General features: G+C 34.8%; 2 protein-coding genes across 4 annotated transcripts in view; both read right to left on the minus strand.

Moving 5' to 3' along the window:
- The window catches only part of Eip63F-1 (Ecdysone-induced protein 63F 1), a 143,371-nt gene extending 139,898 nt beyond the window's left edge, over positions 1-3,473 (minus strand). Inside the window, exon 1 of one of the 3 annotated variants that reach the window (XM_077435369.1) lies at positions 3,111-3,473. In XM_077435369.1, the coding sequence (XP_077291495.1) occupies positions 3,111-3,149 (39 nt within the window). In that variant the 5' untranslated portion in view covers positions 3,150-3,473. The remainder of the gene's footprint in view (positions 1-3,110) is intronic. The other 2 variants (XM_077435372.1, XM_077435370.1) reach the window with 2 other exon arrangements.
- Positions 3,474-18,698: 15,225 nt separating this feature from the next.
- On the minus strand, positions 18,699-20,664 carry Ublcp1 (Ubiquitin-like domain-containing C-terminal domain phosphatase 1). Its single transcript, XM_077434547.1, has 5 exons — positions 20,345-20,664; positions 20,026-20,207; positions 19,808-19,943; positions 19,494-19,705; positions 18,699-19,424 (listed from the first exon to the last, which is right to left on the minus strand). The coding sequence occupies exons 1-5, from the start codon at positions 20,583-20,585 to the stop codon at positions 19,086-19,088; spliced, it is 1,110 nt and encodes a 369-aa protein (XP_077290673.1). The 5' UTR covers positions 20,586-20,664; the 3' UTR covers positions 18,699-19,085.
- Between the last annotated feature and the right edge of the window lie 767 nt (positions 20,665-21,431).

A 21,431-nucleotide genomic window follows, 5' to 3' on the forward strand; every position in this document is an offset into this window, starting at 1 on the left:
TATATATAGATATAACTTTATTTTAATTCGTGTATCAATTCCTTTCCGAAACCACCCGTTGAAATCAACGGGCACATCACTAGTCATCTAATATTATTGTTACTATTGTCAAACTTTATAAGTACATATATATATACATATTTCATTGTATATTGTATGAAGATGTTATTCAAATGGGTTAGATCCTTCTTGCAATTCATATTAAAAACGAACTATTCATATTAATTAGCATCTTTGTCAGTACACGTGCAATACGTAGTATCAGTCGACCTGGAAACAAGTTTTATGTTCAATTTCACCTTGCGACTTATGTTTACGTGTATTTACTCACTATATATGTACATTACGTCTGAAACATCTGAAAGAAAAACATCTGAATTAATTTTTGCCAGCAGTCAACAGTCGTTCAAAACGCGCAAGCTCTGCATTCTTTTCAGCGAGTAAACAAACGGCAACACGTTCAAATATTTAATTAGTATACTCTTACAAACCAAAGGGGGGCGTGGGGTAGACCTTGACATTTAAAATCGCCCGGTGGAAAGCGTATATTGGCTATAATTGCGACCGGTCGTGACAGCTCTCTAGACTCCCCTTCAATTTGTCCACTACGTTATACAAGCAGATTAAAATGTACATTTCATATGACAACATTGATCATACGAGCCATATTTCATTTTAAAACTGTCCTTTATATCCTAATCATAACATTTACATTCAATTAACTCGTATAATCAACGCTTCTGTGTTAAATTGTGGTGTTATTTGATCAAATAGTCGAATTTCGACGCAATTTTGCGTCAATTGCAGCAGCACATAAATGTTTAATTAGACCGTCCGCACGGTTGTGTTAACTATTTATCAGTTTCGAATGTTTTGATAGAAAATTATAATCAAATATTATATTAATTGAATAGATTCTTACAAATTTTCATAATACATATGTGGAAATATTCGAATGGTACCCAAGAGAATGTAAAAACGATCGGATAAGAGCCCAATTTTTTTACTTGTGATTGTAAGTGAAAGTAAGTAGAAGTTTGTAAAAAATAAATAAACGAAAGTAATTTTTACGACTATTTACTAAATTAAGTTGTGATGGGGCGTTAGAAAGCCGCGTTTGGAATGCTAACTGTCATCATTTCGATTTGACACAAGATTCCAATGAAATTTTTAATGAGTTCGTTAATGATTACACCCTTCTAGATTTCATGTCGAAGATATTAGCTTACTTTAATGCTAGATGTCGTTAAAATATCAAACCGATCTAAAGAGTTTAAGTGGTTCAAAATCAAATACTGAAATTTTGACGCAATTCTGCGTCAATTGCAGCATCACATAATAGTTTAATTAGACCGTCCGCACGGTGAAGTGTTAACTATTTATCAATTTCGAATGTTTTGATAGAAAATTATATAGTAATGTGTGTATATTTAATAGAATATATTTCAAGTTGTGTGCATATTTTGGTAAAATTTCAGTTTGTATATATTTTCGACGGTAATTCAAAATTCGACTATTTGATACGATCCTCTCGAATTTGTCATACGTGAATGATGTGACACATGTGTCAGTGACATATTCTATTTATTTCGAACGACCATGGCCAAAATATATGCGAATTTGCGAGGTAAATAAGCAAAAAAAAATTCGTTTCATTTTAGACAGGGATTACGTACACAGTGTCGATTTTATCGCGATATATTTTGAAATTATCATATTGAATGTTGTTTACAAAAAAAAAAAACTGTCAGGTAAACTTGCGTAGGCTTAATATAGTTATAAATAAACAAAAGCTAAAATATTTACATATGAATTTGTTTGAATAAACAAGCTTGAAAGCGACACACTTTAACAAAAATACTTTTCTTTGGTTTGTGTATACTTTTTTTGGACAATTCAGTTTGTGATTTACTTCAAAAGCTCATACAATAGATCTGAAACTAGTTAACTTTTATAAAATACTATCTGATATTATGAAAACCATATAGAAATCGGTTCATAAGTATTAATTAACAGACAGATGTGACCTTTAATAACATTATCAATACTCAATTTCACTTACAAAAGCACAATGGAGTTTCATTTCAATGTTGATTCATTAATGACTCTCCTACTTATATATGTACATATTATATGTGCATTCCGTATCTCTACACGTACTAATGAAACCTCTTGTATACCATATCAGGAATAAATAAGTATTTAATATGTAAGTAAGTATCAGTAATTTAATAAATTAAATTAATACAATAGATAAAACTAAATTTAGAACATAAATATCCCATCATCATCATCTAAAGCCATTCACCATCCACTGCTGGATGAAAGCCTCTACAATACGCTTCCACTTGTCTCATCCATCTCACCCACACTTTTTCCTAATTTCGTCTACTCATCTTCCCTGTGGTCTTTCTTTTGCCATTTTGCATTCTCTCGGGTACCATTCTAGCACTTCTTTTGTCCACCTTTCGTCCATTCTTATAGCCACGTGGCCATTTGAATCTCTTCACTCTATGCACTATAACCACTACCCTTGTCATACCCACGTATTCCGTTTCCCTCGTTATGCCAAGCATATAACGTTCCATACTTATTTGTGTAGTAGCTTGGCGATCAATGTCCGAGTTAAACATCCATACATCATCATACTTCTTAAATGAAAATCGCTCTTTCTTATTTAAAAATGTATGCATATGTTCATACATGAATATAAATAATTCGTATTGGAAAGGGAAGCTGATAACTTGTTGCAACTTTTTTGAACGAGCTTAAAAGCGAATTGCATGCAAGTCATGCAACAAATCTCCATTAAAAAAGTTGCACAACTTTAATGTAAATGATGCGTAATTTGAAATTTGATTTTTGCCTTAAAAAGTCACACATTTTTAAGAAAAATACTTGATGCAAAGGGGGGGTAAATTAGGCTGGCACTTGAAACATTCGATGTTTTGACAGTTTTGATCCGAGATTTATTTTGAAACGGTGCGGTAGGGGTAAATAAACCGTTATCGGGCCATGGTCGTCCGGCGCGTTGTTATGGGCGCGCGGGGGCGGCCATTTCGCGCCACAATTCAAACAAAATGGTCGTCGGTGAGATGTCAAAGCCTTACTCTAAGCTTGGACAGGTGGAAGCACCACGACACGCACATGCCAGTCGACGGCCCGCACTTAACTACCACCACACAACACACCACACCACGCCACTGGACTGAAAAGTCGTCTACGCGCTACGGTATCTACGAAATGTGTCTACGTTGATTTTTAGTTACGCCACACGCACTTCAAGCGTGTTGTACAGCGCCGAGAATAGCATCGGAAGACACACGAAGTACGCAGCCGAGAGACACAACCGCCAGAACACACTGACTCACTCGGATATGTGTGCCCTCTCCCATCCCTCCCCCGTCCCTACCCCACCGGGTCCAGATTATGGGATTAAACTTGGAGGAGAAATGTATTGTCCCGGTTTAATTGCGTTGCGCTGGCACGCCTTTATCATTTCGTATATATTTTACGGAGGTTGAACGCGTGCCAGAACTCTGGCGCACAATGCCTATCCGGTTTCTTAAATGGTGAACAAATGCTCGCCGAAAGCTTGAACGTGCGTGAGGAAATTTTGCATTTATATTCTTTGACTAAGTGGTCCATTTGTATGCTGGTGGGGGTAGTGCAGTGGAGCTATTTTTTATTTTTATTTTATTTTATTAATTGAAAAATCAACAGACAGGATATACATAGATATGTATAAAAAAAACAAATAGTAAATAAATAATATATGTAACATCCGAGTCCAATAATAGATTTTTACAAAAATGAAAAAGATAAATATAAGGAAAACAAATTAAAAAGTAAAGAATAAAGGCATGACAAAATATGTAGAACATTGCATAATTAAACTATAGTATTAAAATATTTGGAAAAGGTTATAAAATAGAATATAAGAAGAAATTGAAATTTACAAATATAAAACAAATGAAAAAGGTAAATACAAAATAAACAAATGAAAAGGAAAAGAATGAAAGCTATAATATGATTAAATAGCACATTACATAACTAAACTAAAGTATAAAAATATTGGAAATATTGGAAAAATAGAATAGGAGAAGAAATGAATTAATCGGTCAAGATTCTCTTGATGTTAGACCTGAATTGATGTAGGGAAATACCAAATAGATCAACCTCATTCAGTTCTCCGTTAAACATACGATAAACGCGCTGCAGATAAAAATATTTTTGGGAATTATGTAGTATTGAAAGGATCAAGTGAAAAGAGTGCAACGCGTCTAGAGTACCGAACTGGGATTCTGAAATTAACCTTATTCAGTAAATCAGAACAATCAAGGAAACCATTTATGAGCTTAAAGAAGAATATAGCATCAGTATGTCGTCGCCTGACAGAAAGATTGTCAAAAGAAAGGATTTTTAAAATGTCGGAAACAGTAGAATGGGTATAGGTAGGAAAAAGGTAGCGTAAGGATTTAGTAAATTTAAGTTGAACTTTCTCAATACAATTAATATGGGATAAATAAAAAGGTGACCAGATAATTGAGGCAAATTCAAGGTGAGACCTTACAAAGGAAAAATAAAGTAATTTTAGTACATAAGGATCATTAAAGGGTTTAGCTATGAGTGTTTGATGAGATGGACAGCTTCATTTTTTTCAACGTAGTTGATTATATAGCATAGCCGGGTGACAGTGAAAAAAGTCGACAGTGAAAAAATCGAAAATGTTCGTTTACCATGCATACATATGAAAAACGGTTAGTATATATATCAGTGGCGTGCGGTAAAATCCTCTCTCCCCCCGTAGTACATCCTCACTTAATTTGCGCGAGCAGGATACAACAGGAACAATAGGAACAGGCTTTTCCTCCCGTATCCTGCGCGCGCACATTAAACAAGGCTGTATGCCAAAAAGAGAGATAATTATACCGCATGCCACTGATATATATAAATATATATTATATGTATATACATAGTACCGTTTACCATGCACCCTTTTTTTATCTTTCGACTTTCGATTTTCGATCTTTGCCTTCCGATATTTGCTTTTTCGACCTTTTCACTTTCAGTGCCATGAGGTAGATCCAGCGTAGCCGATATAATGGAAGGAGTGAAAGAATTGGAAAAACAAGAGAAGGATCATGCGCAAGTGTTGCTCGTCTATAGAGATTGTGGTACTGCAGCACCTCAGCCAAACAAGTTTTTGGTCCTATTTCCACCGGTCATTCTGTAGCCAAAGTACAATTGGTTACAATATTTATTTATTTATTAATAGTTTTGGACTATTGTGGCATTACAGGAAGAACCTAATGCGCCACAATGGCCTACATTTAACAAAGATATAAATACAACAGAAAAATTAGAAAGCAGAAAACATGGTAAAATAAAATAATAATAAAAAAGTAACAGAAGGAAAATAATAATACAATTAAAATATTACATAAAAATGTACAAAGGAGAAAGAAAAAGTAAAATAAATCAAACAAAATATGAATAAAAAATAAAATCACAGCGAGGCCCAAATGGAAGAGAGTAGATTAAGATTCCACTCATACATCACATTCAAATTAAGAAAGTAATAATGAGCGCAGGTTACCAGATAAATATGTTAAAATAACATCCGATAATCTACGCTCCCCAAGGTGGAAAATATCACATTCAGGGACGGCAGCAACGATTTCATTGAGAAGTCGAATAGCTCTTGGAATAGGAGCCATTCGAAAAAGAACTGTGCGAGCAGCAGGTACAACCAACAAATGAAGATGTCTACCACGCACATAATTATTAGGGACATAAAGTCCCAACTGTTCCAGCAACAACGGGCATGACGTATTACCACGCAATAGCTGGAGAACGAAACGAATTAACGAGAAGTTTCTCCGAAGTTCAAGGGAATTATACCCAAGCATGCCCAAAAGGAAAGGAGTAGGATAGAGATATGGGTATGATATATATGCCGGTGGGCTTCATTCTACCAACTTGCAATATCTTAAAACTTGTTTTCTCAACTTTTCGTCCGCTTACCCCTTTGAGTGCTGACGTCTTTTCTGTTGAAAACCCGCCACGCTGAAAATTTCGCCAACATTTCCAACTAGAATTATTTAGAAATCCAATAGAAAGTAGGTATAAAAAGTGTAGCTAATCCAAACAAACCTAAGATCACTACCCTAGATAACTAACGTCGAGGATTTCGAGTTTTGTGAAGGTGTGTTTAGACTCTATATTATATCTTGCATCCATGTATAATCAACAAAAGAAGTCTATTAATGAATATATTTTTCCAAAACTAGTTCCGCCTTCTTCAAATTCCAAGCCACAATCCAAAATACTCAGCAGTTAGGGATTTCCATCGGGAAATTCTGCTATGGTTATAAACAGGCGCGGCTCGTACATAGGAACTGCGGTGCTGCAGCACCCCCAGAAAAAATACAAAAAAATCACATTCGTAGACATTTACAACTTGTGAATATAATTTAAATAAGAATGATTAGATATTTGACATAATCATTATTAATGAGTATGTCAAATATATCTAAATACAAGTTGTAAATGCGATTTTTTCGTAATTTTTCTGGGGGTGCTGCAGCGCCGCAGTTCCTATGCACGAGCCGCGCCTGGTTATAAATTCAGAAATTCCGGTGTAAACCAGTCTTTATAAACATTGACAAATTAATGACGTGGATTACACGACCCTTGTTCAATGCATTTTTTTTCTAAGCTACCTGGAAAAGCTTAGCGGGTAGTATTCTTGTTTTCTTTGTACATGCTCAAAATACAACGCCTATCGGCGTTTTTCAGGCCCATGGACTTGTTGGCGAAACGCCGATTGGCATTGGTCAGCATTTAAAGGGTTAAACAGGGTGGTAGAACTCCGCGTTTGGATAGCTAGCTGTCATCGTTTAGATTTGACATAAGATTCCGATGGAATTTTTAATGATTTCGTTAATGATTAAACTCTTCTAGTTTCATGACAGAGACATTAGCTTATTTAAATGCTAGCTAACCCCCGTATGTCATTAAAATATCAAAGCGATCTGAAGTTACGAGTGTAAGTGGTTCAAAATCAGATAAAAAATTTCATTGAACTAACAGATTGAAGCTAATAAAAAACTTTTAATAATAAAAAAGAAAGCCACAAACAAGTTAAGCGGACAAAGTAAGTAAAATTACAAATTTAAATGGACAAGTGCTGTTAATTACAGAAAATATGTAAGGTTGTGAAACTTGGGTATTGAATTAAAAATTCTGCATACAATTTAATGTATTCGGCGGTAGCCGGTCAAAACCGCTCGGTACATAAGCGCCCCGACAAAACTGCGAGAGACAAAACCGCGAGAGACAGAACCGCACGCAGAAAAAACCACCCCTGCAAAAAGCGACACAGCCCCTCCATAATATATATGAAAATATCAAAATATCAATTTCGACACACATTTACCAAAACCATATTTGTTTTTATTTCTCAAACTTTTGCATTAAAATGGTATTGTAGAAATATATTTTTTTCATATATTCTGGCTCGGTTTTCTCACCGAGCGCCTTTTGCTGGGGCGGGTTTTCGTCCCATTTCGGGTAATGTCGGGGCAGTTATATCGGGGTGCTTTTGACTATCGTATGATCAGTATAAAACTATAAAGATAAAACGACAGTGCAAAGCGAAGTGCTTTAATTAAGTGCCTAGAAAAATGAATACAAGAGGTATTTGTAATCCACAAAAGAATATATGAAAGCTACAAGTAAATTGTATGAACAATGTGAGGTAAATTCGCATATAAAGTTGAGAGCAAATGAATGACAAAGAAAATTTTATTTTTATTTTTATTGTCACAAATCAATATACATACACTCGTCATTACAGATTTGCTCCAATGCGACGGGTGTACGTTAACGAAATCCAGAATACATAAACAATCATAAATACAGTAATACATATACAATCAGAATATATAGCATATAACAATTAATCAGAAATAATAATCATAGAGACATCTATGGATTATTTTTAGATTTTTGTGTACAATTTTTAAACATATAATAAATACGAAATTATAGAGATGTCTATAGAGATATCCATAGATTTCAGATTATTATTACAAATTATACACAGGCAGATTTTTGTGACGACAGGAATAGATCTAATACCAATTTTCAGGAACCGTTTCAGCAATGATCAGATAAAATTGGCAAACTCTGATAGAGAAACGATCGATTTGGAGGCACAAAACCCCCAAATCTAACCAGCAGTGGCGAGGACTCGAACCTTTGACCTCAGTGGTGCTAAATATATACGCTACCACTAAGCCAAACTGCTGGCTAAGCCAAACTGGAAGCATTCATCCATCTTAAAAAAAATGAACGGCTGCACATTAATTATAATAGCTTTCGACTATTATATTCATTAGCAAACGGCATCAAAATGATTAGAGGAAAACCTCAACTATCCATAAAGCTATAATCATGTTTCCTTGTATGTAGATACAATATTATAGACATCTAATCAAATAGAGAGTATGAAAGTTTTTACACATCCGCATTTTGGCACATTATCCTCAAACCAGTTTCACTCACGGCAACATACCCAAACCATATTTTTCCGGGTGCCACATGCCTAATAGTGCCGCATAATGATGATATGCGCGTTTTTTGCTTATTAAATTACTCAGCTGGTCATCAATGATGACATTTTAATAAAGTTCATGTGCCGGCAAAAAAAGTCAAATTGACGGGGAAAACATCAAGTTAAAAAGTCTACCGGTGACACGTTTCTGAAAAGAGAAGGTCAACGATATCTTTCAGCACGGCAATTCTGAAATCGTCCGACACATTTACACGACGTCATCTTGACACACTTTTAACGCCAATCGGCATTGATTGAGTCTCACTCGAATTCGGTCCGTATAAAGGCTTTCGTACTGCGACACTTTTAGCCTTCGTTCAACCCTTCAATTCAACGTAGAGCTAAACTCAACAAAAAAAATTCGAATGTGACCAACCCATGACTTTTTTATTTTTTTTGACAACAGCATTTTTGATACAGCATTGAGCGCTAATTAATGGAAACTTGCACAAGACAAAAGTTCTACTTCCGGTTGTCGGATTTTGTTAATTTTTTTTTTATTACTTAAAATCACTATCAGTATTATACACAACAAATATCAAGAAGATTAAAATAACGTAAAAGGTCAAAATAAAATAATGAAATATTGTTTTTAAAAAAAATACTACTCCCGGTTTACGAATTCTGACCAAAAGTTAGTAAATAAAAAATAAAAAAATAAAGTTTCAGATTGATACGTTCAGGGGTGTGGACAGAGTAGTGGCGACAACATTTTTGACCTTTCTAAGAGGAAAAAATCCCACTTCCGGTTTACAAAATGAAATCTTTCTTTTTTATTTTCATCACATTGATACAAGAATTATACTCAATTTTTTTTTTGTGATGACTACATATATTTAAGGGGCCGAAAAAAATAGTGGAAGAAAAATCGAAAAAAATGTCAATGGAATAATACGCACTAAAAAAATATGTAGTTTGCGATGCGATGGTGTTTATTTAGATTTCGCTCCGGGTATTGATTCGGCGAAACGAGATTTCTCGATATACCTATATTCTGTTCTCTTTCTTTACAATTGTCTATTTCGAGAGATGTTACCGGTTATTTGTTGCTTTCGAATCGAGTTTTGCAATTAAACACATTCTACGTGTTGAGCTGTGGATTCGATCGCGAAATAGCAATGGTTGCTAGATTGAAACCATCAATCGATATTCATAGAACTGTACATACATATGTATGTACCTACCTACATATGTACTATATTTAAGTAGTATAATATTTATTTATTTACTTTAGGGGTGATTTGAAAGTTGCACAGTGTATAATATTATATGAGCTATTTTAAGGGCGAAAACACACCGAGTGGTACGGAACGTCATTTCCTTGGCTCCCCGCTGTGATAGTGGGAGTTCCCCAAACCGAATTCGGGTGTAGTTGCACGTGCAGAGTACATATGTTTCTCGTACATTTCTTCAAATATGGGATTGACCATTATTTTTTATTTACATACATATTTACATATACATATATGTACAAATATACTAGAAAGGCATAACAGGTAAACCCCAATGCGCCTTTCTGGCCAATTACAAACAATGCAACATTTTAATTACATAAGTCGCTGAATTACAAGACACTGAAAAACTCGAAAATAATGAGATATTGTGAATTTTGCACATAAATCATACTCAAATTGTGGTGACATACTAGGTAGGATTGGTTTTTAGCCAGTGTAATGGAGGAACCGTTTCAACCGTGAAATTGGGAAAATTGGCAAAACCCTGGTAGGGAACGATTGACTTGGAGTCACAAATATCCAAGTCTGACCAGCAGCATTACTGATAACTCGGGATAAATTCTTTTCAATCGAGGTCAACTCACGGGATCGAACCCGGCGACCTCTCGGCGCTAGGCAAAAGCCCAACCACCGAGTCATGATGCTGGTTATCGATCACTGTCAAGCAAGGATAAATACAAGGATAAAATATCACCGAAAACACACTAGGGGGTGATTTTTGGACTGTGTACCATGTACATATATGGGCTAGGGGTGCTGCGTTTTATTCGCATGTTTAAAAGTATCTAAAACAAAAACCACGTACCATTCAGTGTGTTTTCGCCTTTAATGTCACCAGTAGTGTTATATCGTCTTAATGTATAAGTAAATGAAACGCAGTATGGCCGAAGACGCATTATTGAGTCAATTAACAAGTTCAGTTCGTGAGCTTTAATATCAAACCGAGATTTAATAAGTGAGATAGCGTTTTATATTTATACGAATGTGCACCATAAAAGTCAATATATCGGATTGTTTCAATTTGGGCATGAACTTGGCCGAAAGCTCATTTGGCAGTGACCATAAAAACAAAGCGATGTAATAGGGAGTTTATTATTTTGTTTTTGCGTTGTTGATCTCAACAAAACAACAATCCACAAAGACTGCCCGGCGCCCGTAATGATATCTTATTTACTGACTTTGATTTACTCCAGAAAATATACTTAAATATGTATGTATGTATGTAAAATATGTATATATTGTAAAATTAATTCCGAGCTTCCGAGGAATGTGTGACAGTTATTGCGGTTGTTAAAAAAAATCCATTCAGCTCTCAAGTCCAAAGTGTGAACAACCTCTAATCCTAACGACTTAAAATTCAATAACCTCCCCGCTTGTATTTAGTCCCTTCCATCATCGCGGCGTTACAGTTTTAATTTTAAAATGGCACAAGAGACCGTGCCAACTGTCGACTATAAATACGTCTCGAAAACAAAAAAAAAGACAAACAAATCATAGATTTCACTGCGACGCAATAATAATACGATCCATTGTACGAAAATACTTCCCCCTTTAAAAATTTATATATTGCGCTTTATTGTGCACGCTATAAAATTTAGAATCGTAAAAGACTATTTAATAGGCACTTTGCGTTAATTGCACGGGGGCTGGGAGTTTGAAAACATAAAAGAAATAGTGTAAGTCATGGCCGTTTTTTATATTGATTTACGACAAATGTCAAAAGTTTTAATCGATTTTGTGCGAAAATGACCTACATAACCTCAATTCAAAAATTATGTTGAGAATAGCATGTATGATAAACAACGTAAAACTCGTTTATGTTTAAATAAAGATATATAAGTCGAAACGTTTCCGACTTTTGATTTGCTCAATAACAATTGATCTATGAGTGAAACGTTTACATTAAATTGTATTTAAATTTATAAATACAAATCGCTGTATAAGTCAAACCAATTCGGAAAGTAAACAACGGCGATTTAAACAATTTCTAGTTCAACATTCGACAAACAAATATTAAATAAATTAACAAAAAAAAAATCAGAGGCAACAACTTTATGTATATATTTGATTTGTATTTAGAAGGCCGAAAACAATTCGATCAAGAGTAATTACCTAAACTGACACTTATATGTAACAAATTACATACTTTGTTACTTAATATTAAGCTGAAACATATAAGTAAATATGAAATTTCGAAAAATCTTCCCATATGATGACATTAGGTATCCACCGTCAAATTTCATAAGCCGATAAACGGTAAATGATTTTTCCTACTACCTGTGTATCGGTATTTACCCATAAATGAAAAAATATATATTTTCGTAGATTTAGACAACTGTATGTGGTTACTTTTCCTAAAAAGGTTAACCTGGATTGAATCGTAAATAATTAAAAATAAATCTCAGGTGAATGATGTCATATAAATGCATTAAAGTAAATTCGTAATAATAAATTGATTTTATTTTTAACCAATTATATTTATTTATTTAAAATTTGGACCATTTAAGGTCTGTTCATACCTAGTCGGCACGTACCGACTCCAGCAGGTATCCGGCCGTACGAAAAGTATTCTTTGGTACATTTTGTATGGGTATATTCATACCAACCGTCACGTTTACGCCACGGCAGGCTTACAGCAGTACCCGACATTTCCTGTTCAACATCCGTCAACGTATCGTATCCGTTTTTTTAGCCATCGTGGAAATATACACGCGAATTACGTGCCATGAGTCTGCCGCTTTGCTGTTTTGGACCAATTATCGATAGTGACAGTTGACAGCTGTTCAATCTTTCGACATGGTTTTGGCGCAAATATTTAAAAAAAATAAAATTTTTTACGGAAATATTTAAAAAAATTTTGTCCATCATCCACAAGCTCCTTATACCGTGTCCAAAACTCTCCTTCGGTTTTTCTATTTTTTAACATGGGATGCTCATCAAAACGCATCCGTGCTTTTTTATTGCCTCCTTGAGCTTCTTCTTCCAACAACGACGCGATTATACATAATTTTTCGTTCGATAAACGCCGAAACATTTTTGCTGACTTGTATTCTGACGCGTAGCTACGAATGCGCGTGTATGCATTCATATTGTAAGTACTCGACAATACGACGTAAGCAATATTGCGCCGTATCGTCATGGCCTGTAATTTATACGTTTTGGCCGATTTTGCCTTGCACTCGGCCAAAGTGCTGTAAGCGTGACGTGACCTCGACGTGTAGGTAGATATGAATAGAAATGTAATAAAATGACATATTTGAAACGGAGTCGTGCAGTGCTGAAGCCGTGCAGTGCTGTTAAGTATGAACAGACCTTTATAAGTCTCGATCATCATTGAAGCAACTGTATGATCGCATTTATTACGATTTGGTTAGTTTGTGTCGCCAGTGAATTTTTCAATTTGAAATTGCCACATTTAATACTGAAAATAAACAAATTCCATGCAAGCTAATCCACAACACGCCATTTGCATCAAATGTTAATGTAATATTATGCAATAATATGCCTGTATGTCTACTTAATTAGCGATAAAATAGTTTTCGGTAAATACCGATTTACCGGTATACCGGCATTGCAATTCGACGATGTTGGTGGCAACCACTTTACTTCTTTCGCGACCGTCATTTTAACCCTTCCTCACCGAAGTGGGGTATGCGAGTGCCTCAATTTTTACGTTTTTCGTAATAACTATGTGGTTTTCAAGGCCTATATTTCTTGTATTCCTAGAATGAACTACTAGAAATTTATTTAATAGATTTTGTATGATTTAATTTAAAAAGAGTACATCGTAAAAAATACATTTATACATTTCGACAAGTCATGTTTTTGACTGTTCGCTTGCATATTCTTGTTGATCGATGAATCAATGCGAGAGAAAGAGACAGCTGTATTTTCGTCAACTATTGTTTTCGTCGCTTTTGGCGCGTGGCTATTGAGTCATGCAGTCGCCTGTTGACCTTACCTATGTCCGTTTGCATGTTGATACTTGACGTTATTTTTTAATACAAAAATAGTCAAAAACATGCTATAGGACTAAAACTTTTTTATGTTGATGTATAAAATGATTAATAAAATATATATTGAACCCATTTGTATTGAGAAAATCTGTATTTTGATTAAAAAATACTGGGGTCTTACTCGACTCCGGTTCGGGACACTCGTTCAATCTTGACACTCCGTCCTTCAAAGGTTAAATAGCCGTGAATTAAACCACATCGTCATTTCATTCCTTTCGCCCGTATACTCTAAGTCCAAAAATAAGAACTACATATGTACATACATACTACATACTACATAAGAACTACATACTTTATAAAAAAAAACGGTTTTCTAATATTTATCATACCTCATCACACGGCCTTAGAAAGGGGGGGGGGACTATAGGGGTATCAGCTCCCTCTAAATTAAAAACTTGGACTTGTTTTTGAAAATTCACAATATGATTCATAAGCTTTTTGTATAAACTGTATTAAAGCGTCGCAGGAGAAGACTTTTGTCGGAAAAAAACCGTGATTATTTGATCCAAAAAAATCATAATGATAACGAAGTTGATTAACCTATTCAACACAATATTGTTTTATTTGATTTTTATTTGAAATTGACTGGATTAATATTTATTTTAAATGCGCCGAAGACTATGTACCTGATATTTATATATGTACAATGACCCTAGTTTTACGCAAAATCCAAGACTGAAAAAAAGCTTATAATAAGTTGTTTTTTCTTTGGAAAAAACGCTTGGGGGGATTGTGCCTGTGTTTCAGCCCCCCTCCCCCTAAAAATCCTGGCTACAGCCGTACCTTATCATTTATTGTATGAAGGTATAAAAATTTAAGCTCAATCAAGATATCTCCATGTTCCTGAATGGGAAAAAATAGAACCTACTGTTGTATGTACATATATTTACAAGGAAATAAAAGCTTTTATAAACATCGATACTGGTAGCAATGAGATTATCTTCAACTGGTTCGTATACCGGAATATCATGTATATAAAAATTATGTGAATATGTATTTGTAATTCCCGCCCATGTGCCAATCATATATACATATATAATATCGCAATTCTGTGTGTCTGTGTAAGATAACGCTCGCCGTACTATAATAGTCGTTTCGATTCGACATACTATGTACGTCACAATTAAAACACTGCCAAAAAATCGTACTAATATAATACGAACATAATAACAGATCAACAAAATACTTATATATATATATACTGTTTGCTACCAATGTTTCCTCTAAGAAAATTAATCTCTGAGCATTTAGCGGCATCTATTGAAAATTTATTTAATTAATTCATTCCAATTCCCGATTTCATTAAATCATGTATTAATTTGTTTCTGAAACCACCCGTTGAAATTTCAACGGGCACAACACTAGTTTTTCAATATTGATATCAACTATCGATAATATTTTTCAGTATTGATTGCATTATCTTTGGCGATATCATTTATTTATTTAAATTTGGTTTAAATTTAAGTTTAAATTTGGACCATTGTGGCATTATAGGTCCCTAATGCGCCACAATGGTCGAAAAAATACAGAGAAAACATCATATATACATACATATGTATAATATCGCTATTCTGTGTGTCTGACTGTGTGTCTGTCTGTGTGTCTTTCTGTGTGTCTGTCTGTCTGAGATAACGCTCGCCGTACTATAATAGTCGTTTAGATTCGACATACATATGCACATCATAGCTAAATCACTGCTAAAGCGTATATACGAATACAATAACAAAAGAAAAAACTTTTATATATACTTTTTGCTACCATTGTTTCCTTTTGGCAGATAATTTACCACCGTTTTACCGTGTTTTATATTGTTTATATGTAGGTAGGTAGGGAGTTTTATTAAAAAATGAAATATAAATATATTTAAAAGGCAGAGAAATGTTATATTAATAGAAGTGGCTTAAGGCGTCATATATGTAGTTGTCAAGTGATGATTGTCCACAAACAATCCTAAATAATTTTAGCATCAGTCGTATTTGATGCTTGGCGCTCGACGTATGTGCAATAAAAACTGCTCTATTTGTTTATATTACTCGCAAGATGAGCACGCATCGGTAAAAATTGCACAATGCATTCAAAAACACACAATAAACAACATGGGATACATTTTTATAAGTAAATTGATCCGATTGTATTCCGTGCGTTGTAGCGTATTTATAGAGACGTACCGCGTAATATTGACAACAATTATTTATTCGTAAGGGCCCTTCTATTATCATTACATTTCTCTGTTAATAGGTAGAGCATAGAATACAGCAGAGCATCGTAACCTGTGCACCGCGGTAATATGTGTTCTCCGAACATAGGGTTGCCAGATGGTATCCAAAAGGAGGACATGTCCTCCTTTTCCATGTTTTGTCCTCCCGTCCTCCCTTACCTACTGTAAGTAGTAGTACTTTTTGCTAAACATCGGGCGGGACTTATTTATGATTATTTAGTTTCATGCATTGAGTTCTTGAGCATCAGAGGTGTAGAGATTGAAGATGTTAAGCTACACGATCAATTTTGTAACTTGATTTCATTTCTTAAATCAAAATCAGATGAAGATGAAGCATAATATGATTTGAAGTTGCACGAGCAGTGGACAATCTACTTCAAAAGTGTTAAAAACATTGAATGTTTCTCAGAACTGCTCAAGATCTGCGAGTTTTATTTTGTATAAGCGCACATAATGCAAATGTGGAAAGAGTTTTTTCACTGATTAATACTCAGTGGAGCAAAGAGAGGAATAGACTAAGTGTGCAGTCAGTTAAATCTTTAATTCTTACTCAATACAACTTCAAAAACATGACATGTGAAGATTTTTATAATTATTTGTTAAAAAACCAAGAACGTCTTTCCAAAATTGGCAGCTCAGCTAAATATGATTAAAATAAAGTAAATTAATATAAAAAATTCGTTTAATTTCTGAAAATCCTCCTTTTTAGACCCATCTGCCCTCGATTATCAAATTATCATCTGGCAACCCTATCCGAACAGCACTTCGGCCTAATGCGTGCGAGTGAGATCGCGTGTGAGGGAGAAAACCGATGTTAGTTAATGTTTTGTCCCTATGCATATACGGAATAACTAGCGACTGCCGATGAAGTACATATGTACATATGTACGTAGCTGACAAACTCTATGAGTCGTAAACAATGTGTGCTGCGAATATCCAAAAGTTACGATGCTCTGGAATACACCACCGACACATTTCTTTTACTTTTTTTTATTTAATAACTTAATATGCCATATCCCATGCGATGATATTTCATCGGGCTCAACACTAGTGCAATTATAATAAAATAATTTTAGCTTTAATAAAATTCTTTCAAAAATAAAATAAAATAAACTTGTGCATAATTCTACAACTATATCGAAGAAAAAAAAGATATTGTCAAAAATGTAAAGTTGTCAGCAAAATATGACTGCACGAAAAGGAAATAACCTCTTCATCTTGATATTTATTGTATTATCATTGTTATACATACATAATTGAATTTGATTTTGGATACTTTCTTGGATCATAAGAATAAATATTACCTACCTACTTTTCTCATGTTTTTTTTTTATTAAACACGAAATGAAATGTCTCAAGGGAACTATACCTATATTTGATTTAGATTTTTAAATGCTTTTTATTATTACGAAATTATGTTCACAATACATATGTATTTTAATAGCTACTGATCTACTGATCATTTTCTATTTTACAATTTTATTTTATTTGGTTAGTAATCATAGTATTATATTATTCTAATTGTAATGTACAGCATAATAGGAAAAATAGCTCAAAAACCTATTTACAATTCTTATAAATGCTCATAATACATCTAATACATAATTTTGATTAAAGACTCTCTAAAGTCGATGACCTAAAGCAGATTGTGTTTAGGTAATCTGTGTTTATACCTGAAGGGTATAGACATTTTGTTGTAATCACCGAGACTCTTCACAAGTGTGTTAGTATGGTTATTAGTGATTCTGTCATAGAATCTACTGGTTAGGCAGTTAGTAATGTCTGTAACAAACGGAATATTATATATGGCATGCAGTTTTTTCAAGTTAGTATATATGGGTGTATTATAAATTATTTTAAGGGATTTATTTTATATTACTTGTAGCTTGGAAAGGTTAGTATTCGAGGCGTTATTCCATGCAGGTGAAGCATGGGTTAATAATGATAATATAAGCGCGCGATATAATTTTATTTTATTTTGAGTTGATAAAGAACTATGGCGATTAAATATTGGATATATTGAGGATATACCCCGCATCGCCTTGCATTTCGCTGCCTCAATGTGAGGTGCCCATCTCATTCTTTTATCGAACGTTACTCCTAAATATTTTATTACTGACTGCCATTTCAGACTTTCTCCAGAGGGGATTTTCAGATCTGAACTTGACTTATGCTTTCTAACACTAAAGAATACGGCGTCTGTTTTGGTTTGATTAATTTGAATTTTCCACTTAGTGAAGTGTTCAGTCATTGTTTTAAATTGTAAATTCAAGATTTTTAAGAATAGTGTCTGGTCTTTTGCTACTTGTGAAGCAAGCGGTATCATCTGCATATAGGGCTATGTGACAGTTTTTTGGACTATACCTATATAAGAATGTACCATTTCCAGTTAACTAAAAAATTTGCAATGTTACAAGTATTTCATGAACCGTTTCAGGGTCATAGGATTGATGGTGCTCGAATTTTCATTAAAATACACAAATATTTTTTTTAAAACCATGATAATTTGATCAGGGATCGACACTTAGATACAAACCAGTTGAAATCTCAAGGTCGAATAACTTCATCTGCTGTTACATAAAATGTACAAATAAAAAAAAAGTAAAAATAATCAAGTAGTAATACCATATCAATTTATTGTAATAAATGCAATTTATAATTTTAATACATTTTAATATCACAATTACACGTATTCTGAGCGAAAAGAGCACTTTGCAGTATTAAGTATTGTATTTTGTTTGATCACAATATAAGCTTCTTATGATCGCATTAAATCTTCAAAGGAAAACTTTGGTCCCCAAAATACGAAATTAAATTGATTCATTATATCACGTATACAAACCTTTTTCAGTGCAAAAAAATAATAAAAACCTTATAAAAAATGCAAATGTTGAGTATAATACAAAAAAAAATAGCAATTTTATTAAAATTTGAATACAAAATCGTTAATTAAAAAAACAAAAATAGAAAATTTCAGTTGATTTTGGCTTTAACAGTCAGTCTATTTTGCCGTCCGATTCTTGAACATCGTCGGCTTTTCTCTTGCTCGCGCTAGATTTCCGATGTCGGCTAGAGCTCGATGGTTTATAATTCTCCCAATCCTTGTGATTGAGTTCATTGAAATCTTCACAGTGCATAGCTATATTTTTCAAATACACAGCCAAATGCAAAAGCTCCCTATCTTTCCCCCGGTTCAAGTGAGCTTGGCGGAAAGGTCTGATTTTCAGGCCGGTTTTTGGATTCATTATGAAATTCCTACGAATATCATCGAACATGATTGTATTTTTGGAACTATACTGCTTAAACTTCCCCCATATGACTCCTAAAGGCTTTACCTGGAACAAAAAAAAACCATAAAACAAAACCATCGACACAAATACACACGCACCCCTCTAAAAACTTACGTCTATAATTCCATATTTCGGCGTATGCACCGTAATCATGGCTAAGTGATCCATATAAAATAAAATCTTATAATCCAAATGATTCGTAACGTTCAACAACTTCATCTTTTCCTCTATGTATTTCATACCGGTCGCCGACCAAATAACTATATCGTAGTGGAAATAAGCCGAAGTTAAAAACTCGTGCAAATACGGCCGCATCAGTTCATATCCTAGAATGGAAAAATTTTACATCACATTATAGACAATGTATTCAGTACTTAACAATTCTAATATACAATGTAGGTATATTTAACAATCAACGAATTCGTTACCAGTTTCAGCGGCAGATCTATGATCGAATAACGTATAATCAATATCCAACACCAAGAGCTTCTTCTCCGGTCTCGGCTCATTGATCATTGTGATTTTATATTCTTTAATTCTTTTATCAATTTTTTTAAGATACACCTAAAATATTCACATAATATTAGATACATACGTACATATATGCAGAAAAAAATAATGTTTAAAAATTGCACAATTTTTTTACGTCGGCACTTTCTATAGCGACTTCTTCGTCTTCTATATCGAGATCGTTTATGACATCTTCAGCGTCGGCAGGCTTCGTGCATACGTCTTTAATGTCTTCTTCTAGAGAGCCCATCATCATTATTTTAAAATTTGGCTTCAAGTTCAAATCGACAACGAGACAGTCATCCTCTGGCATTTTACCTACATATATAAATAGTATTGGAGATTATAAATTTGACGAATGAAACAATAGATAGCCCTATCTTTGCATGATATCTTATACGGGGATGGGAATGAAATTGGATCGCGTAATAGATCAATGTGATGCATCAAGTTACCTTTGTGTCTTAGGTTGAGTAATTTCTGCCTATGCGGGCGTACTCCGGTTACGAGCTGAATCTGTTGTTTGAGATCGGAGAGATGAGCCGTGGTTTCAAGTTTCGGCAGACGCCATTCTCGGCCTGACCACCGCACGAATATTTCTCCAGGTTCAGGAGTCGACGTCCCAGCAATCCCCGCACTCCCCGAATTTCCCGCACTCCCCGCAGCTTCAGAGCTCCCGACACCTGATTCTGACATTTCGGCGCGCCCCCTCTAGCTGTCAAACCGAACGCATTGTGGTTTGACAGTGTTGCTAGTACGCAGACAAACTGGTATTACCACTATAAAAAATCAAATAATTAAAGTTGAAAGTAAATAAAAAGAACAAACTTTAACGGGAATACTACGTGGCTCTTAGCCCTTCTAAGGTTGTCGCCTATATACATTTAATTTATATAATTTAGCAGTATAACTCAGTGGTTTGTGTATGTTCCAAGCGATTAGAAGATTTTGAATTTGTACACATTTAAGTATTGTAGATGTTCAGACTATGTATGTCTGATGATCGGTGTCCGAGCCAAAAAACCCACATGGCCGTGTTTTGGGCTCTTACGGGTGCGCACTCATTTTACGAGGCGCGCTCATCTGTCAAACCCAGACGCCCGCCATCCGCCGGCCGAGACAGTCTTGGCGTGGCTGGTCTACCTTGCATGACCAGCCAGCGTACTCATCCACAGCCCCTGCCATAAAGGGGCACAGGTGCCGAGAAAAACCCCGGCTCGCCATCTACTCCTTAATAAACAAGGATAAAACCGAATTGACTTGTCTAATCCCCCACCCCGCCCTGTTCCAGCACGTGCTCCAGAGCGAGCTGAAGGAGAGACGACGACACACACACACAGCCACTGGTCACCCATATATATATACACACATTGCAGCTCCTGAAGCTATCATTCAATCGGCTTTCGTGGCCTTACGACCCACGAGTTGGCCGATATATTTTTGTGCTGGCCACCCTGACGGCCCACAAACTGTCAGTAGTCGATAACGGTTTTGGCGCGCAAACACCGGGTGTTTGCGGGGCCCTCGCTCCTTGCCACCGAC

The sequence above is a fragment of the Arctopsyche grandis genome, chromosome 7, assembly GCF_051622035.1.
Source record: "Arctopsyche grandis isolate Sample6627 chromosome 7, ASM5162203v2, whole genome shotgun sequence".
In the NCBI taxonomy this organism is placed as follows: domain Eukaryota; kingdom Metazoa; phylum Arthropoda; class Insecta; order Trichoptera; family Hydropsychidae; genus Arctopsyche; species Arctopsyche grandis.